The sequence below is a fragment of the Hydractinia symbiolongicarpus genome, chromosome 1, assembly GCF_029227915.1.
Source record: "Hydractinia symbiolongicarpus strain clone_291-10 chromosome 1, HSymV2.1, whole genome shotgun sequence".
Classification (NCBI taxonomy): Eukaryota; Metazoa; Cnidaria; class Hydrozoa; order Anthoathecata; family Hydractiniidae; genus Hydractinia; species Hydractinia symbiolongicarpus.
This window is the reverse complement of record NC_079875.1, coordinates 24,945,729-24,958,479: the sequence shown is the minus strand read 5'-3', so window position 1 is coordinate 24,958,479 and position 12,751 is coordinate 24,945,729. Positions and strand designations below refer to the sequence as shown.

The following is a 12,751-nucleotide window of genomic DNA, read 5'->3' as shown; positions in this document are numbered from 1 at the left end:
AAAGTTTAGTATATAATGAAAGATTTTAAGTAACTTATGTATCTCTAATTCTTATTTGTCTTATTTTTTTAAAATTTGTGGTTCCAATAGCTAACTAAGGTTTTGTATTTTTACTCTCATGTCTAACCCAGAGAGTAATAACAGTAACAACTCTGTACGTGGTTTTAGGCTTTTTAATAATGCAGACAGGTTTGTGTTGCAACGCCCTGAAAATAACCAAATAATCATTATGGGCCACATATCAGATATGTTACATCAGGTAAATACCACGTGCATCAATTATTGATGATGTTTCCTTAGCTAGACGTAGACTTGCACAACGTGTTGCGTCTTTGCGTTGTACTGAAACTGTTGACCATGCCAACGGCAGGCGTCATAATGATGCTGTAAGGCAGGCAGCAGTTCTTAATGCTAAAAGTATTGAGCAAGCTGCCAATAGGCGTACTCAAAATGCTGAAAGGCAAGCTGCTGCACGTTCTTTAGAAAATACTGATGACGCTGCCAATAGACGTGCTCGAGATGCTGACAGGCAAGCTGCTGCACGTCGTTTAGAAAATACTGATCATGCTGCTAATCGACGTGTTCAAAATGCTGAAAGGCAAGCTGCTGCAAGTCAGTTAGAAAATCCTCATCAGGCTGCCAATAGACGTGCTCGAGATGCTGACAGGCAAGATGCTGCACGTCGTTTAGAAAACCCTGATCAGGCTGCCAATAGACGTGCTCGAGATGCTACAAGGCAAGTTATTGCTCGACAAAGGCAAAAGTTGCAAATAGAAGACAAGCAAATGCACAACGAAATGTTGCAGTTCGTGCTCGCAGAAATGCCCCATACTATGATGTTGCACGTCAACATGTATTGCCTAATGTGTATTATTTAGGTGTTATGGACAAAAATTGTGAGTATTGTCAAGCTGTAAAGTTTGAAAATGAAGAGTGTTTCAAATGCTGTCATAACGGCAAAGTTGCACTTGATAATTTTTACTCCTTACCCTGAGCAGCTAAGGCAACTGTTAATAAATAGTGATACTGCTCAGGCAAATTTTCAAGCCAATATACGTAAAGTATAATAGTGCAGTTTCGTTTGCTTCGTTTGGAGCAAATCTTCGGCCTCCCCCTGGCCGTGGACCACCATGCTTTCGTATCTGTGGTCAAATATGGCATTGTGTTGGGGATCTTCACCCTCCTGAGGGCCAAACTGCTGTTTTTAACCAACTTTATATTTATGAAGCAGGTAGAGCACTCAATGAAAGAATGGCACGTCCTGAAAATAATGGCTGTAGAGAAGATGTGATGCAAATTGTTCAAGATGTAATGAACAGTGTTAGCCCTTTTGCTGCTGCATACAGGTACATGGCTGAAGTGGAAGCTGATGAAATAGCTCGGGCAGCTGCTGAAAACCGTGTCCCATCAGAAGAACGCATGTGCATGAGAGTTGGCAGTGATCGAAGGCGATACAACTTGCCACATCATGACGAAGTAACCGCAGTTTTTGTTGGCCGAGATGGAGCTCCTCCGGGAAACAGGGATATTGTTACCTACCCACGTGGAGGCAAATTGCAAAATATTTCTACGTTATCTGCAAATTTGGAGCCAATGATTTATCCTCTATTTTTTCCAAGGGGTGAACCAGGTTTGTATTATGGGATACCCCATGTTGCCGAACGTGCAACCCGTACTCGAAATACTACTACAATGTTGCAGTATTATACTTACCGTTTAGCTGTTCGGGAAAATTTTAGCCCAATCCATTATGGTAAGAAATTATTTCAACAGTATTGTGTTGATTCTTATGTTAAAGTTGAGGGTAACAACTTAAATTACATTCGTGCGAATCAAACAAACCTGCGTGTTGACAGTTATGAAGGTTTAGCTGACCACTTGAATGCACGAGCTGAAGAGAGAGGTCTTCAACCAGGACGTATTGTTGTCCTTCCTTCAAGTTTTCAAGGAAGTCCACGTGCCATGAATCAAAACTATCAAGATGCTATGGCTGTTATTGGTAAATTTGGAAAACCAGATTTTTTTCTGACTTTTACCTGAAATTCCTAATCAACAGGAACAACCTGAGCTGTTTGAAATTATTCGGTCGTGTATGATTCATGGACCATGTGGCTATCTGAATCCTAATTCCAGGTGTATGGAGGATGGTGTTTGCGCAAAAAATTTCCAAAACATTTTTAGCATCCACCGTTAAAGAAGTTGATGGATATCCATTGCATAGATGTCGTGACAATGGAATTCGTATCAACGTCAATAACATTGATGTTGATAATCGCTGGGTTGTTCCCAACAACCCATGGCTCTCCAAGAAATACAACGCATATATAAACTTGGAGGCTTGCACGTCTGTTAAATCTGTTAAATACCTTTATAAATATATTTATAAGTTTCATGATTGTGCCAACATTGAGATCAATGAAGGTATTGATCACGACGAGGTACAGACATTTTTGGACGCTATGTATGTCAGTGCGCCAGAAGCAGTATGGCGTATCTTTGAATTTAAAATGCACTAGCAATCTCATGTTGTCCATAGACTGCCAGTGCACTTGCCTAATATTCATATTGTTTATTTTCAGCCAGACTAGGTTGAAGAAGCTGTGAACAGATCTGCAAATCAAGCCACTAAATTAACAGCTTGGTTTGTGCTAAATAGAGAGAATCACAATGCTCGCCAATATTTGTATCCAAACATTCCTCTTCATTTCGTTTTCAATAACGACAGGAACGTTTGGACACCAAGACGAAACTTTAACCTTAAAATTGTCTCTAGAATGTATAGTGTGAGTCCTCGCGCAGGTGAGCTTTTTTATTTACGTATGCTATTATTGCATACGTATGGTGCAACATCTTATGAAAATTTAAGAACTATGGATGGTAATGTCGCTGAGACAATTCGTGAAACCTGTTTATTGCGTGGACTCCTGCAAGATGATACCGAATGGAACAATACTTTGCTGGAGGCTGTCAACTTTCAGATGCCTCGGCAATTAAAACAATTGTTTGCAATAATACTTATCTACTCTGAACCTTCTGATCCTTTTACTTTGTGGATAAGGTACAAGGGTTCTATGTGTGAGGATTATCTTCGCCAAATGAACAAGGATCAAGCTGAGTACAGGGTGCTTCAAGATATTCATTCTGTACTGAGACAATTTGGTAAATCTCCTACTGATTTTAGTCTTCCAAGTTTAGATGAAATACCTCCAGCTGAAAACATTGACATAGCTATGGAGGCTGAAAGAGCTTCTCAACTAAGGGCTCAACTTACTGAAGAACAGACAGCACTAGCTGATGCAGTTATAGAAGCGGTTGTAAATGTTGCTAACAATGCGGTCCAAAATAACCGATTGTTTTATTTAGAAGGTGCTGGTGGCAGCGGTAAAACCTTTACTTATAAATACCTTATTTCTAAACTTTTAGGTAGAGGTTTTCAAGTTGAAACTGCTGCATTTACTGGTATAGCAGCAACTCTTTTGAAAAAGTGTACCACCATACATAAACTGTTTCGGTTACCAGTTCCTATTTTAGAGTACATGCAGCATAACTCCAGTGTCTCCTTATGCTGCAGAGCTACGACAAAAAAATCTCTTTTTACTCGATGAATCTTCCATGCTTCCTAAGCATGCTTTTCATGCAAAAGATCGTCTTCTTAAAGACATTTGCAACAGCGAACTTGTGCTTTAGAAGTTCTCCACTATGGCATTTGGTAACAGAATTTAGATTAACACGCAACATGAGAACGAGGCCAAGAGAACAAGAACTTGCTGCATGGCTTCTGCAACTTGGGAAAGGTGTTTTACCTGTTCAGGAACAACCACCATTCCAGGGTGGAATTGAGGTGCCACCCAATTGTGTGTTACAACAAAATCAATGTATTGTTGATATTTTGTTTAGGGATTTTCACCCAGAAAATATGGCATCATCTGTAATACTAACACCTACAAATGATGATTCACTTCTCATTAATGATCAGGTGTTGGTGTTATTGCCAGGTGAAGAAAAAATTTATTTCAGTGCAGATGATGTTGTTTGTGATGATGAGGAGGAACGGAATCAATATCCGGTGGAATTTTTAAATAGTATCACACCCTCAGGTATGCCTCCTCATTGTCTTAAAATAAAATCTGGTGCTACTGTTATGTTATTAAGAAACATAAACATAAATAAAGGTTTATGTAATGGCACTCGCCTAATTGTAAGACATCTTCACGACAACTGTGTCGATGCTGAAGTACTTACTGGGAATGCCATTGGTGATAGAGTACTTATTCCAAGGCTGCAACTTGCACCTTCGGATACAGCCACTAAGGCTCTCTTATGCTATGACAATAAACAAGGCACAAGGTCAAACTTTTGAAAAGGTTGGTATATTGTTGCGCAGGCCATGTTTTTCTCATATGTTGCTTTTCCTAGAGCAAGAGCATTTAAAGATGTTAAAGTTAGCATTGTCCCAACCTTCAAACAAGGATGCATTGATGGGAAATGGTATACTCCAAATGTGGTTTATAGCCAAATTCTGAATTGAGAATATTTTTCTTACCATTTGGATCAGAGCATGTATATATTACATTTTTTCAGCACACTTTTATCGTCTATATGTCCACATGTTATGTACAACCTTGCTGACGTGGACGTTATAGGTGTGTCGTGCTATTGTACACTATATGTGCGTCTGTCAGTCCTACTGTACAGGGACAGGAGAACAGATGTATTAGTGGTTTTTAATTACAATGACATGTCAATGCAATATAAACATTCTTTTGAAGTGTCATTTACTTGGCCATATGTTGCTCCTTTAATTACGATATACTTTTTTGAAAGAAATGATGTTTGGCATGTTTTTAGTATTTAATAATTTTTTAAAATTTTATTGAAAAAAATATCTAATCCTGTAATTTTTAGCCCCTGTTATCCATAAAATTAATTCCCGCCAATTCTACATAATTTTTTCTTTTCAATAATTTAGTCTTCTCTAAGTTATTAAGTGACTTAAAATGTGATTTTTATGCGTTTTTATGCATTGTAAACACGAAGCTTATACTCTTCTGATACAATGTTGGCAACATATGACCAAATCTATAGTATTTTTATAAATATTTTAATATTTAACGTTTTATTTTTGACTTGGAAGTTTATAATTAATTTTTTTTGCCTTGACTAAATAGATTGAGGAGTTTTACCAAGTTTTCATATTTTTACTTTTCAGTTTTGTGATTGCAAGTATTTCTTCTTCAGTTTACTAATTTTTTTTGCTATATTATCTATTTATGCTTTTCTAACACTTGCGTTTTTTTTCTTTTTAGGTGAAGCAAAAAGTCCCATGGCTTGCTTCGTTACGTGAATTATTTCTATCCTAAAAGAAATAATTCACAAACTAAAAGTCAGGCCAGTGGCATGTTAAAGTGATTTAACCGTCAGTTACAAGCTAAAAAATAGTCTAAAATACAAACTACATTTCTGTTGTACAAAGTATGGTGCTAGTAACTTAGTTAGAAGATACCTAGAAAAAACTTGCATTGTCATTACTCTTAAAAGTAAACTTATACGTACAATTATCAAATTAGGTATTATAATTTCACAATATTTTTATTTTTCTAGGGAGAAAATTTTTGTGGGGACTGAATTTCCTGTATGCAATCTGCGAAATTCCTTCTTTAGGTCGATATGATTTACACAAGTATTGTCTTTATTGTGATCAGTGCAGTACTGTTATTGATCTATTTACTGTTGATGTACTGTTAAAATCTGGGTACTGGCCTGGTACTCAAAGAGCTTTTTGACGACTTTGGGACTTATTTGGAGTAGGGATTCAACAGTATGTAAATTTATGTGTTATGTTTTAGGCGGAAAAGAGATTCTTTCTATTTCATTGCCCACAATGACAGTGTTTTCAGATATTTAAATGGTATTTATGGGGACGGAATGCACATGAAAAAAGTATATTTTTTTCGAATTTTTTTTGGTGCAGTCACGACTTTATTATTATGTACACTTTTTTGCTTTAATGTTGTCTTTTGTTTGGTGTGTAGGTGTCAGTTGATAATAAATGTGGAGGCATATGGTCAGCGGCAAAAAATGTGAAACGAAAGATGAAATGTTTAGATGAGACTGGTCTTGAAGTTGTCACCTGCCGTCACCGTATAGCACAAAAAGCAGTTAACATGTTCCAAGGAGAATTACTTGGATACCCTTTGTTTTTGATGAAGGAATTTATGTTACCAAGAAAATTTGATTTTTGTTTTGATGATGTCATTTGGATACCCTTTGTTTTGCTGATGTCATGTGTAAATTATGGAACTTTTCAAAACGTTGGGAACCTTCATTGGAAAATAGCATTAAGCCAGCATTATCTGTTATGCATGCAAAGGGTCATGCCTTTGACTGTCAGGTACATATTAATGAATAATTTCTTTGTTATAGGAGCTGTTGTCATTATTGGTTTGTGCGTTTCTTATTTTGTTTTGTATTTGTGTATGGGTTATTTATGTTTAACTTTGTAGGTATTATGGAGTGGAGAATGGATTGATGGAACTGGCAAGGCAACTGGAGAAGAGACAGAACAGTTATTTAGTCATTTGTCACGGTGTGGTTCTACAACAAAACATCAAGCTCCAGAAAGTATGATTTTTAAAGATTTAATTGTCCTACTACTCAAAATTTAGAAATATAGAACTTTATTCTTTTGAAGCAATACTGTATGGTATTTTTTCTTATAGATAGGGAGGAAACAATAACTGAAATGGTGTTTGGATGGAATAAGAGAAAAATTATTAAATTGAGTGAAGAATTAAAACCGCGATAACTGAAGGTAAATATAAAACAATATAGTTTATTGGACATTGAAAATTAAAACTGCGACACAGTCCAGTAACAATTTAAGTCAAAAGTCAGGAATAACGAATACAGTTACTGTAGGTGCAAATTGGGTATCTGAAATAAAGAATAATGCACGAGGTACTGTGATCACTACTGAATGAAATAGTTTGCTTGTGGCCACCAAATAGGATACATTTTCTAATGGCTGACATTTGTTATAATTCAGGTATAAAATTGACAAGAGCACGAAAACATCTCAACAATGCAGAGAAGGCACTGTTGCTTTCCTTAAGTATGAATGAATCTGGTTGTTCGACAAATCTCCATCATTTACACTACCCCATGCAAGTCAAGCACGCTTCCTATTACCGTTTACATGAGTTTGACACCAAGGATAAACAAAATGAATTGAACCGACTTGTATCTTTGGGTGTGACTGAGTTAGCTATGGGCGAATCCTACAATAATTTACTTGTTGATGTATGGAAACCTCTATTGCAACAAGAAATTGAAAAACTTTTTATGGAAAAAGTCGTGTGGGGTGTGAATATAAAGAGAACTGCAGGTTAGAACTCACTTCTTTTTTTCTTCAATAATCCACATATAATATGCAAAGAGAAACAGTTTGGTCATTATCGGCTATATGTTATTTAGATACCAGCAAACGTCGTCATATTATGCGTGGAAAACAGTCTACTGTGAATAAGAAGATAAAGAACGTTATTCATGAATATTGCTTGCTTTATGGGGAAACATATTCGGTCAGTGTGAAAAAGGGCGATTTCCCATGGCATAACACAAATATTCACAGCCAAGTTGGACTTTGTAACTATTGAGGCGATTGTGTTTTTAAGATAAAATTACGTTAGTCTTTGATATTGATATATCTAAGTAAACATAACCATTCTACTTTTATCACTCATTGATAGGGCATTAATTATTTTTTATCGTTTACTTATTAGGGGAGAACACTATTACTTTGTATCACGTCGGCTTATCATATTTCTTTTTATCGTTTACCTATTAGGTGGGAACACTATTAGGTTGTACAACGTCGGCGGCGTATCATATTTCTTTTTATCGTTTACTTATTAGGGGGTGAACACTATTACGTTGCAACATGTCGGCGTATCATATTTCTTTTTATCGTTTACTTATTAGGGGGGAACACTATTACGTTGTATCACGTCGGCGTATCATATTTCTTTCTATCGTTTACTTATTAGGGGGGGGGGACACTATTACATTGTAACACGTCTGCGTATCATATTTCTTTCTATCGTTCAGTTAATAGGGGCGACCATCATTGACCTGTATCACGTCAGCGGCGTAAATTTTATACTTAGGAACTTGATTAAGTCGGGTTAACATCAAGACTATAAATGCTGAGATGCTCGTTGTCCGTCTTATAGAGATTTCTGCTAAAACTGTATTTAGAGCTCGCATTTTGCATATCTAAAGATACTTTGGTTTTTTTATACTTATTAGCTTGTTTCCCAAGCTAATTCCCCAGGATAAAAGAGCACAAAATTATTTAAAGTAAGTATAGTCCGTAATTGTAGCTTGCATCTTAAAAGATAATGCAGTTATAAATAGAAAAGTTAAAAAGTGCACAAAATAAATATATATAAAAAAATTAAAAAAATCATGGGGTTTTATCTAGAGATTTTCATGGTAAATCCGTCTTAGACAGGATTTGATCTTTTAGACACCAGAAGCTAAAAAAATAATTTTTTGAGGAAACTACATAGAATATATAAACCTTTAGAAGTTGCTAAAATATAATTTTTTAAATACACAGCACTCCGAGCAAACGTTTTGAGCAAAGTTATTAAAAAGTTCTGATAATATAGTCGGACTGTGTGTCCAATAAATCTGCTAAAACATATTGTAATAATAAAATAAAAAGGAGATATGTACAACAGATAATATATACAATACATGCATAAACATAATTAATTGCAGTTGTCTAAAAGCAACTGCTCAGCTTCCTTTGAAATCCAACAAACCCCTGCTTCGCTAACGACGTGTATAACGAAGAACTGCTTGAAATTCTTACTTACACGAACAAGGTTGTTCCACACAATTTTGCAACTGTCTCCCATACTGTATGACCTGGTGGCATTTTTGTTAAACCAGACGCCCTCTATTTTCCTGTTTGATAGCGAAACAACTCGCAATAGCCAAAAAATTTCATCATGGCCTGGTTCAGCATACACAGCAAGAACGCAACCAATTGATTTCGATTTCGGTAATACTAAATCGAATAATATATTAACAAATATATTAGCAACAGATTTTTAACTTTACACATGGTCTATAAAAATTCAGAATTTAACTTACAAGATGCTCCATCAACAAAATTACCATCAAAATAATTTTTCTCCACACCAGAAACAACATTACTTTCTTAAAATATTATCATTGTTGTTAGAACACATTTGAAACAGTAATTGTTTAAAGCTATTAAGAAAATGGTGAGTAAAAAAAAGCAGAAATAAAGTTAATCAAAACTACCACTGTGAAATTACCTGTTATATTGGCTTCTTTAATGCCCTGACCTACATGTAACAAACAATTGAGATACAAAGCACAGTTCAATGACTGAATTTCAGAATATTCTTAAATCATATTTCGCAGAATAGGAACAAAAAAGAAAAAGTTAAGTAACAAAAAAGGTGGTAAAAGTCACAGTTTTTTTAACCTGCAAAAGATGTATGTTACTTTTAAAAGAATATCAAAAATCAAGTGTGATTTTACTTAGAAGTTGTTGTAATAGTTGCCACTTCATTGGCCCTGTTAATCATACCATCACTTCCTAAAAATGTCATTAATTGAAATAATAATTAACCAACAAAGCCAAAAATCATCTCTTTGCACATATACATACATTTCAATCTAATAACACACCTGAACTACTTTTCAACCCATTATCCATGTGCTCTACTATCATATCTACAAGCAAAAATGTTTTGTAATCACAACAATTCAATAGAAAATTTGACATGTTACATCCAATGTTACTACTTAACATAAAAAAATAGATGTAAACCTGTGTATTCTGATTCTGCTTTTTCAGGGTCTGGTTCAATAGATTTTTCATTATCTACAAAAAATACAAAGCTTGTGAAAATCAAAGAAAACTTAGCAAGTGTCATTTTTAAAACAACCAGTTCTTCTAAAAAGGTTTAGCACTGTACACACATACCAGTTTGCTTATTCGAGTTGCTTTTCAGAAACTCTAAATAAAAATAAAAACTTTTTGTTGAGATTTACATATATACTATATACATTCTCGAAATTATATCTACGTATCAACTGTAGATATTTGGTTGAGAAAAAATATACCTAGGAAACTCTCTTTTAGTGGCTTAATCATTCGGTCATGTTTTCTTTTGTACCTACAAAATTTTCTGCAAAACCTGGAGTGGCAAAGCAATGAGTGGTAATATTCAAGTTTTTTCTTTTAACATAGAACACGTATGCATGAACGTCATGTTTCTGATGTAGACCTAACAACTAAAGTAGACAAACATTAAAAACTCATCACAAAAATTCAAAAATCTAAAAACATTACAATTGTTTTACATTAAACTACGCATTGATAAGTAAGGCCTCAGCAACATACTCGACCATGAATTATATCTTTTTGCAGGGTAGCATTTGTACTTCCTGCTGGCACATAATCCTGGACAGTTTTTCGCTTCCTTGCTATTATTTCACCACACACTTTGCATTTTCTGCTGGCAATTTCTAAAAATCAAATGATAAAATAACAATAATGACAATGACGGCTATCACCTGCTATGATGAAATCATTTTACTTTTTGAAAAGGTCATTTGGACTGGGAAAGGAAGCTAGCTAGCTAGCTAGCATAAAAAAATGTAGCTAACTCTAGCTAGCTAGCTAGCTAGCTATACTAGCTACAGTTAAAAGCTATAGCTAGCTAGCTTCCTTTCCCAGTCCAAATGGGGCATGCATTACTTTGAAAACTATTTAACTAAGGCTGAGGGCTAGACCAGCTAACTAGCTAGCTTCTCAGACATCAATACGAAAATTCAAAAACACCATGATAGACACTTGATACCAATAAAAATAATTAGACCTCTGATGCTAGAAGCATAGAAGAAGTATTTTTCTGTATCATGAATCAATTTATACCTTGTGGAATCGCATCCTCGTATATTTGAGAATGTTTCTCATTATCAATATTGCTGTCAGCCATGCTGTTTTGAAAATATGATTCCTTAACCGGAGATACTACTAGATACACGATATATCGTCCTCATATAAATTATGATTATCATAATATCTTTTGCGCGAACATGTTGTCTCCTTTCATTGTTACTCGGGCTAGCTGTAGCAAACTTAACCCATTTTACTTAGTATTAAATAATAAATGCTAGCCTAACCCTAAATGTAGCAATAGGGTAGCTAAACTGCCAGCTTAAGAACAACATGAATCAACGTCGAAGTTGTTCTCTTTTGTAATCATTCGTTGGTGGTATTTCTGCATAAGAACTATCATATTCTTGCCCATGACTTTTTGTGCTATTGGCTCACTTTTCACAAATGACACCATGTAATCGTGTTTTACTATTCCCCGTGACGTATACCGAGATTTGGTAGTGATATATAACGGAATTGATTGTCTTTTAATATATTGCCACATCGTCCGCAATAATATGTTATATGGAAAAGAAACAAAGTGAGGCTTTAATTTAGAGGACTATCTATTTAGAGGACTTTCTGATAAAAAGAAACGAGGAGGAATGTACTCGCGTATTAGAATGAAATAAAGTTGACAAACATGATCAGTAAATAATGGATAAAAGATTGACATTATTTCACGTCAACACTTTTTGGCACGTTAGCACGTCATTAATCACACTTGTTATGTGCCTAACCGAAAGTACCTTGTGTGTAGGCCGGCCTACCTAACTTTTTTTTTTCTACCTCTTCTTCTGCAGCTTTTCAGTGAGGGAAGAAAAAGGAGTCAGGTATTATTAGATCAAAACAACAACAAGAAAAACAACAACAAGAAAAACAACAACAAGAAAAACAACAACAGATATATACAATAGTTTAAAAAATGCAGGTACAGGCAAACTACTTGATATTTGAAATATTTATTCTAATTAAAAACAAACCCACAACACAACAAACTACAAATAGGAAGGAACCAACACACAAATCACATCTATATATTTAGCCCTATTAGTTTAATAAGAACAGATATTGTTAACTACAATATACACATTTTTGTGTCCATCTGGCCAGGGTTGCAATAGTTTTATATGCTAAAGTCGTTATCGCCATGTTGGTAAGACCACAACCATTTTCCATACCAGTTAGCATTACTGTTGCGTCATTCACTGCTTTTTTAGTCTTCCCCAGTTCCCTCTTTTTGCGCGTGCTTTTTGTTCTTTTCAGTAGCTTTTACGAAACAATCAAGAGAACACGTGTCCTCTATAAGGCCTCATAGAAACATCGTTTGGAAAGTGTCTATGGTCAGAAGATTTGCATCTACAAAAGTAAATGTACAATGTTGACATCGGTAGACATCTTGAATCGGAAACAAGTTCAGAATCACAGCTCGCCGAAGTTGTCCGAAGGGTAAATTATTCGCACACACCCCATCTTCTAATATCACTCTTTCTGTTTCTGTAAATTTCAACAACTTTCGTCACAAATCTCTTTTGTTTCAAGAGAGTCCAAAAGTCGACTGATTTTAGAGCAGAAAACAAAGGAATTGTTGTTTAAATCGACCATAGTACTTTGGCAAGGAACATCAAAGGAGAGTCATGCCTCAGCGAACACTCCTGAGTTGAAATAAAAATTGATAACATGCGGGTTATTAATTTTTATCTCAACTCAGATCCTGGGCACAAAGAAACCTTATTAGACGCTTATAATAAAATTATGCGTTGC

The 12,751-nt window shown here is 35.2% G+C and overlaps 1 protein-coding gene across 1 annotated transcript; it reads left to right on the top strand.

Moving 5' to 3' along the window:
* Nucleotides 1–281: 281 nt before the first annotated feature.
* On the top strand, nucleotides 282–906 carry LOC130615584 (uncharacterized protein C05D11.13-like; the record flags this gene model as incomplete). Its single annotated transcript, XM_057436370.1, has 1 exon — nucleotides 282–906. A coding segment is annotated over one exon (597 nt), but the record flags the coding sequence as incomplete, so codon positions are not given.
* Nucleotides 907–12,751: the final 11,845 nt, after the last annotated feature.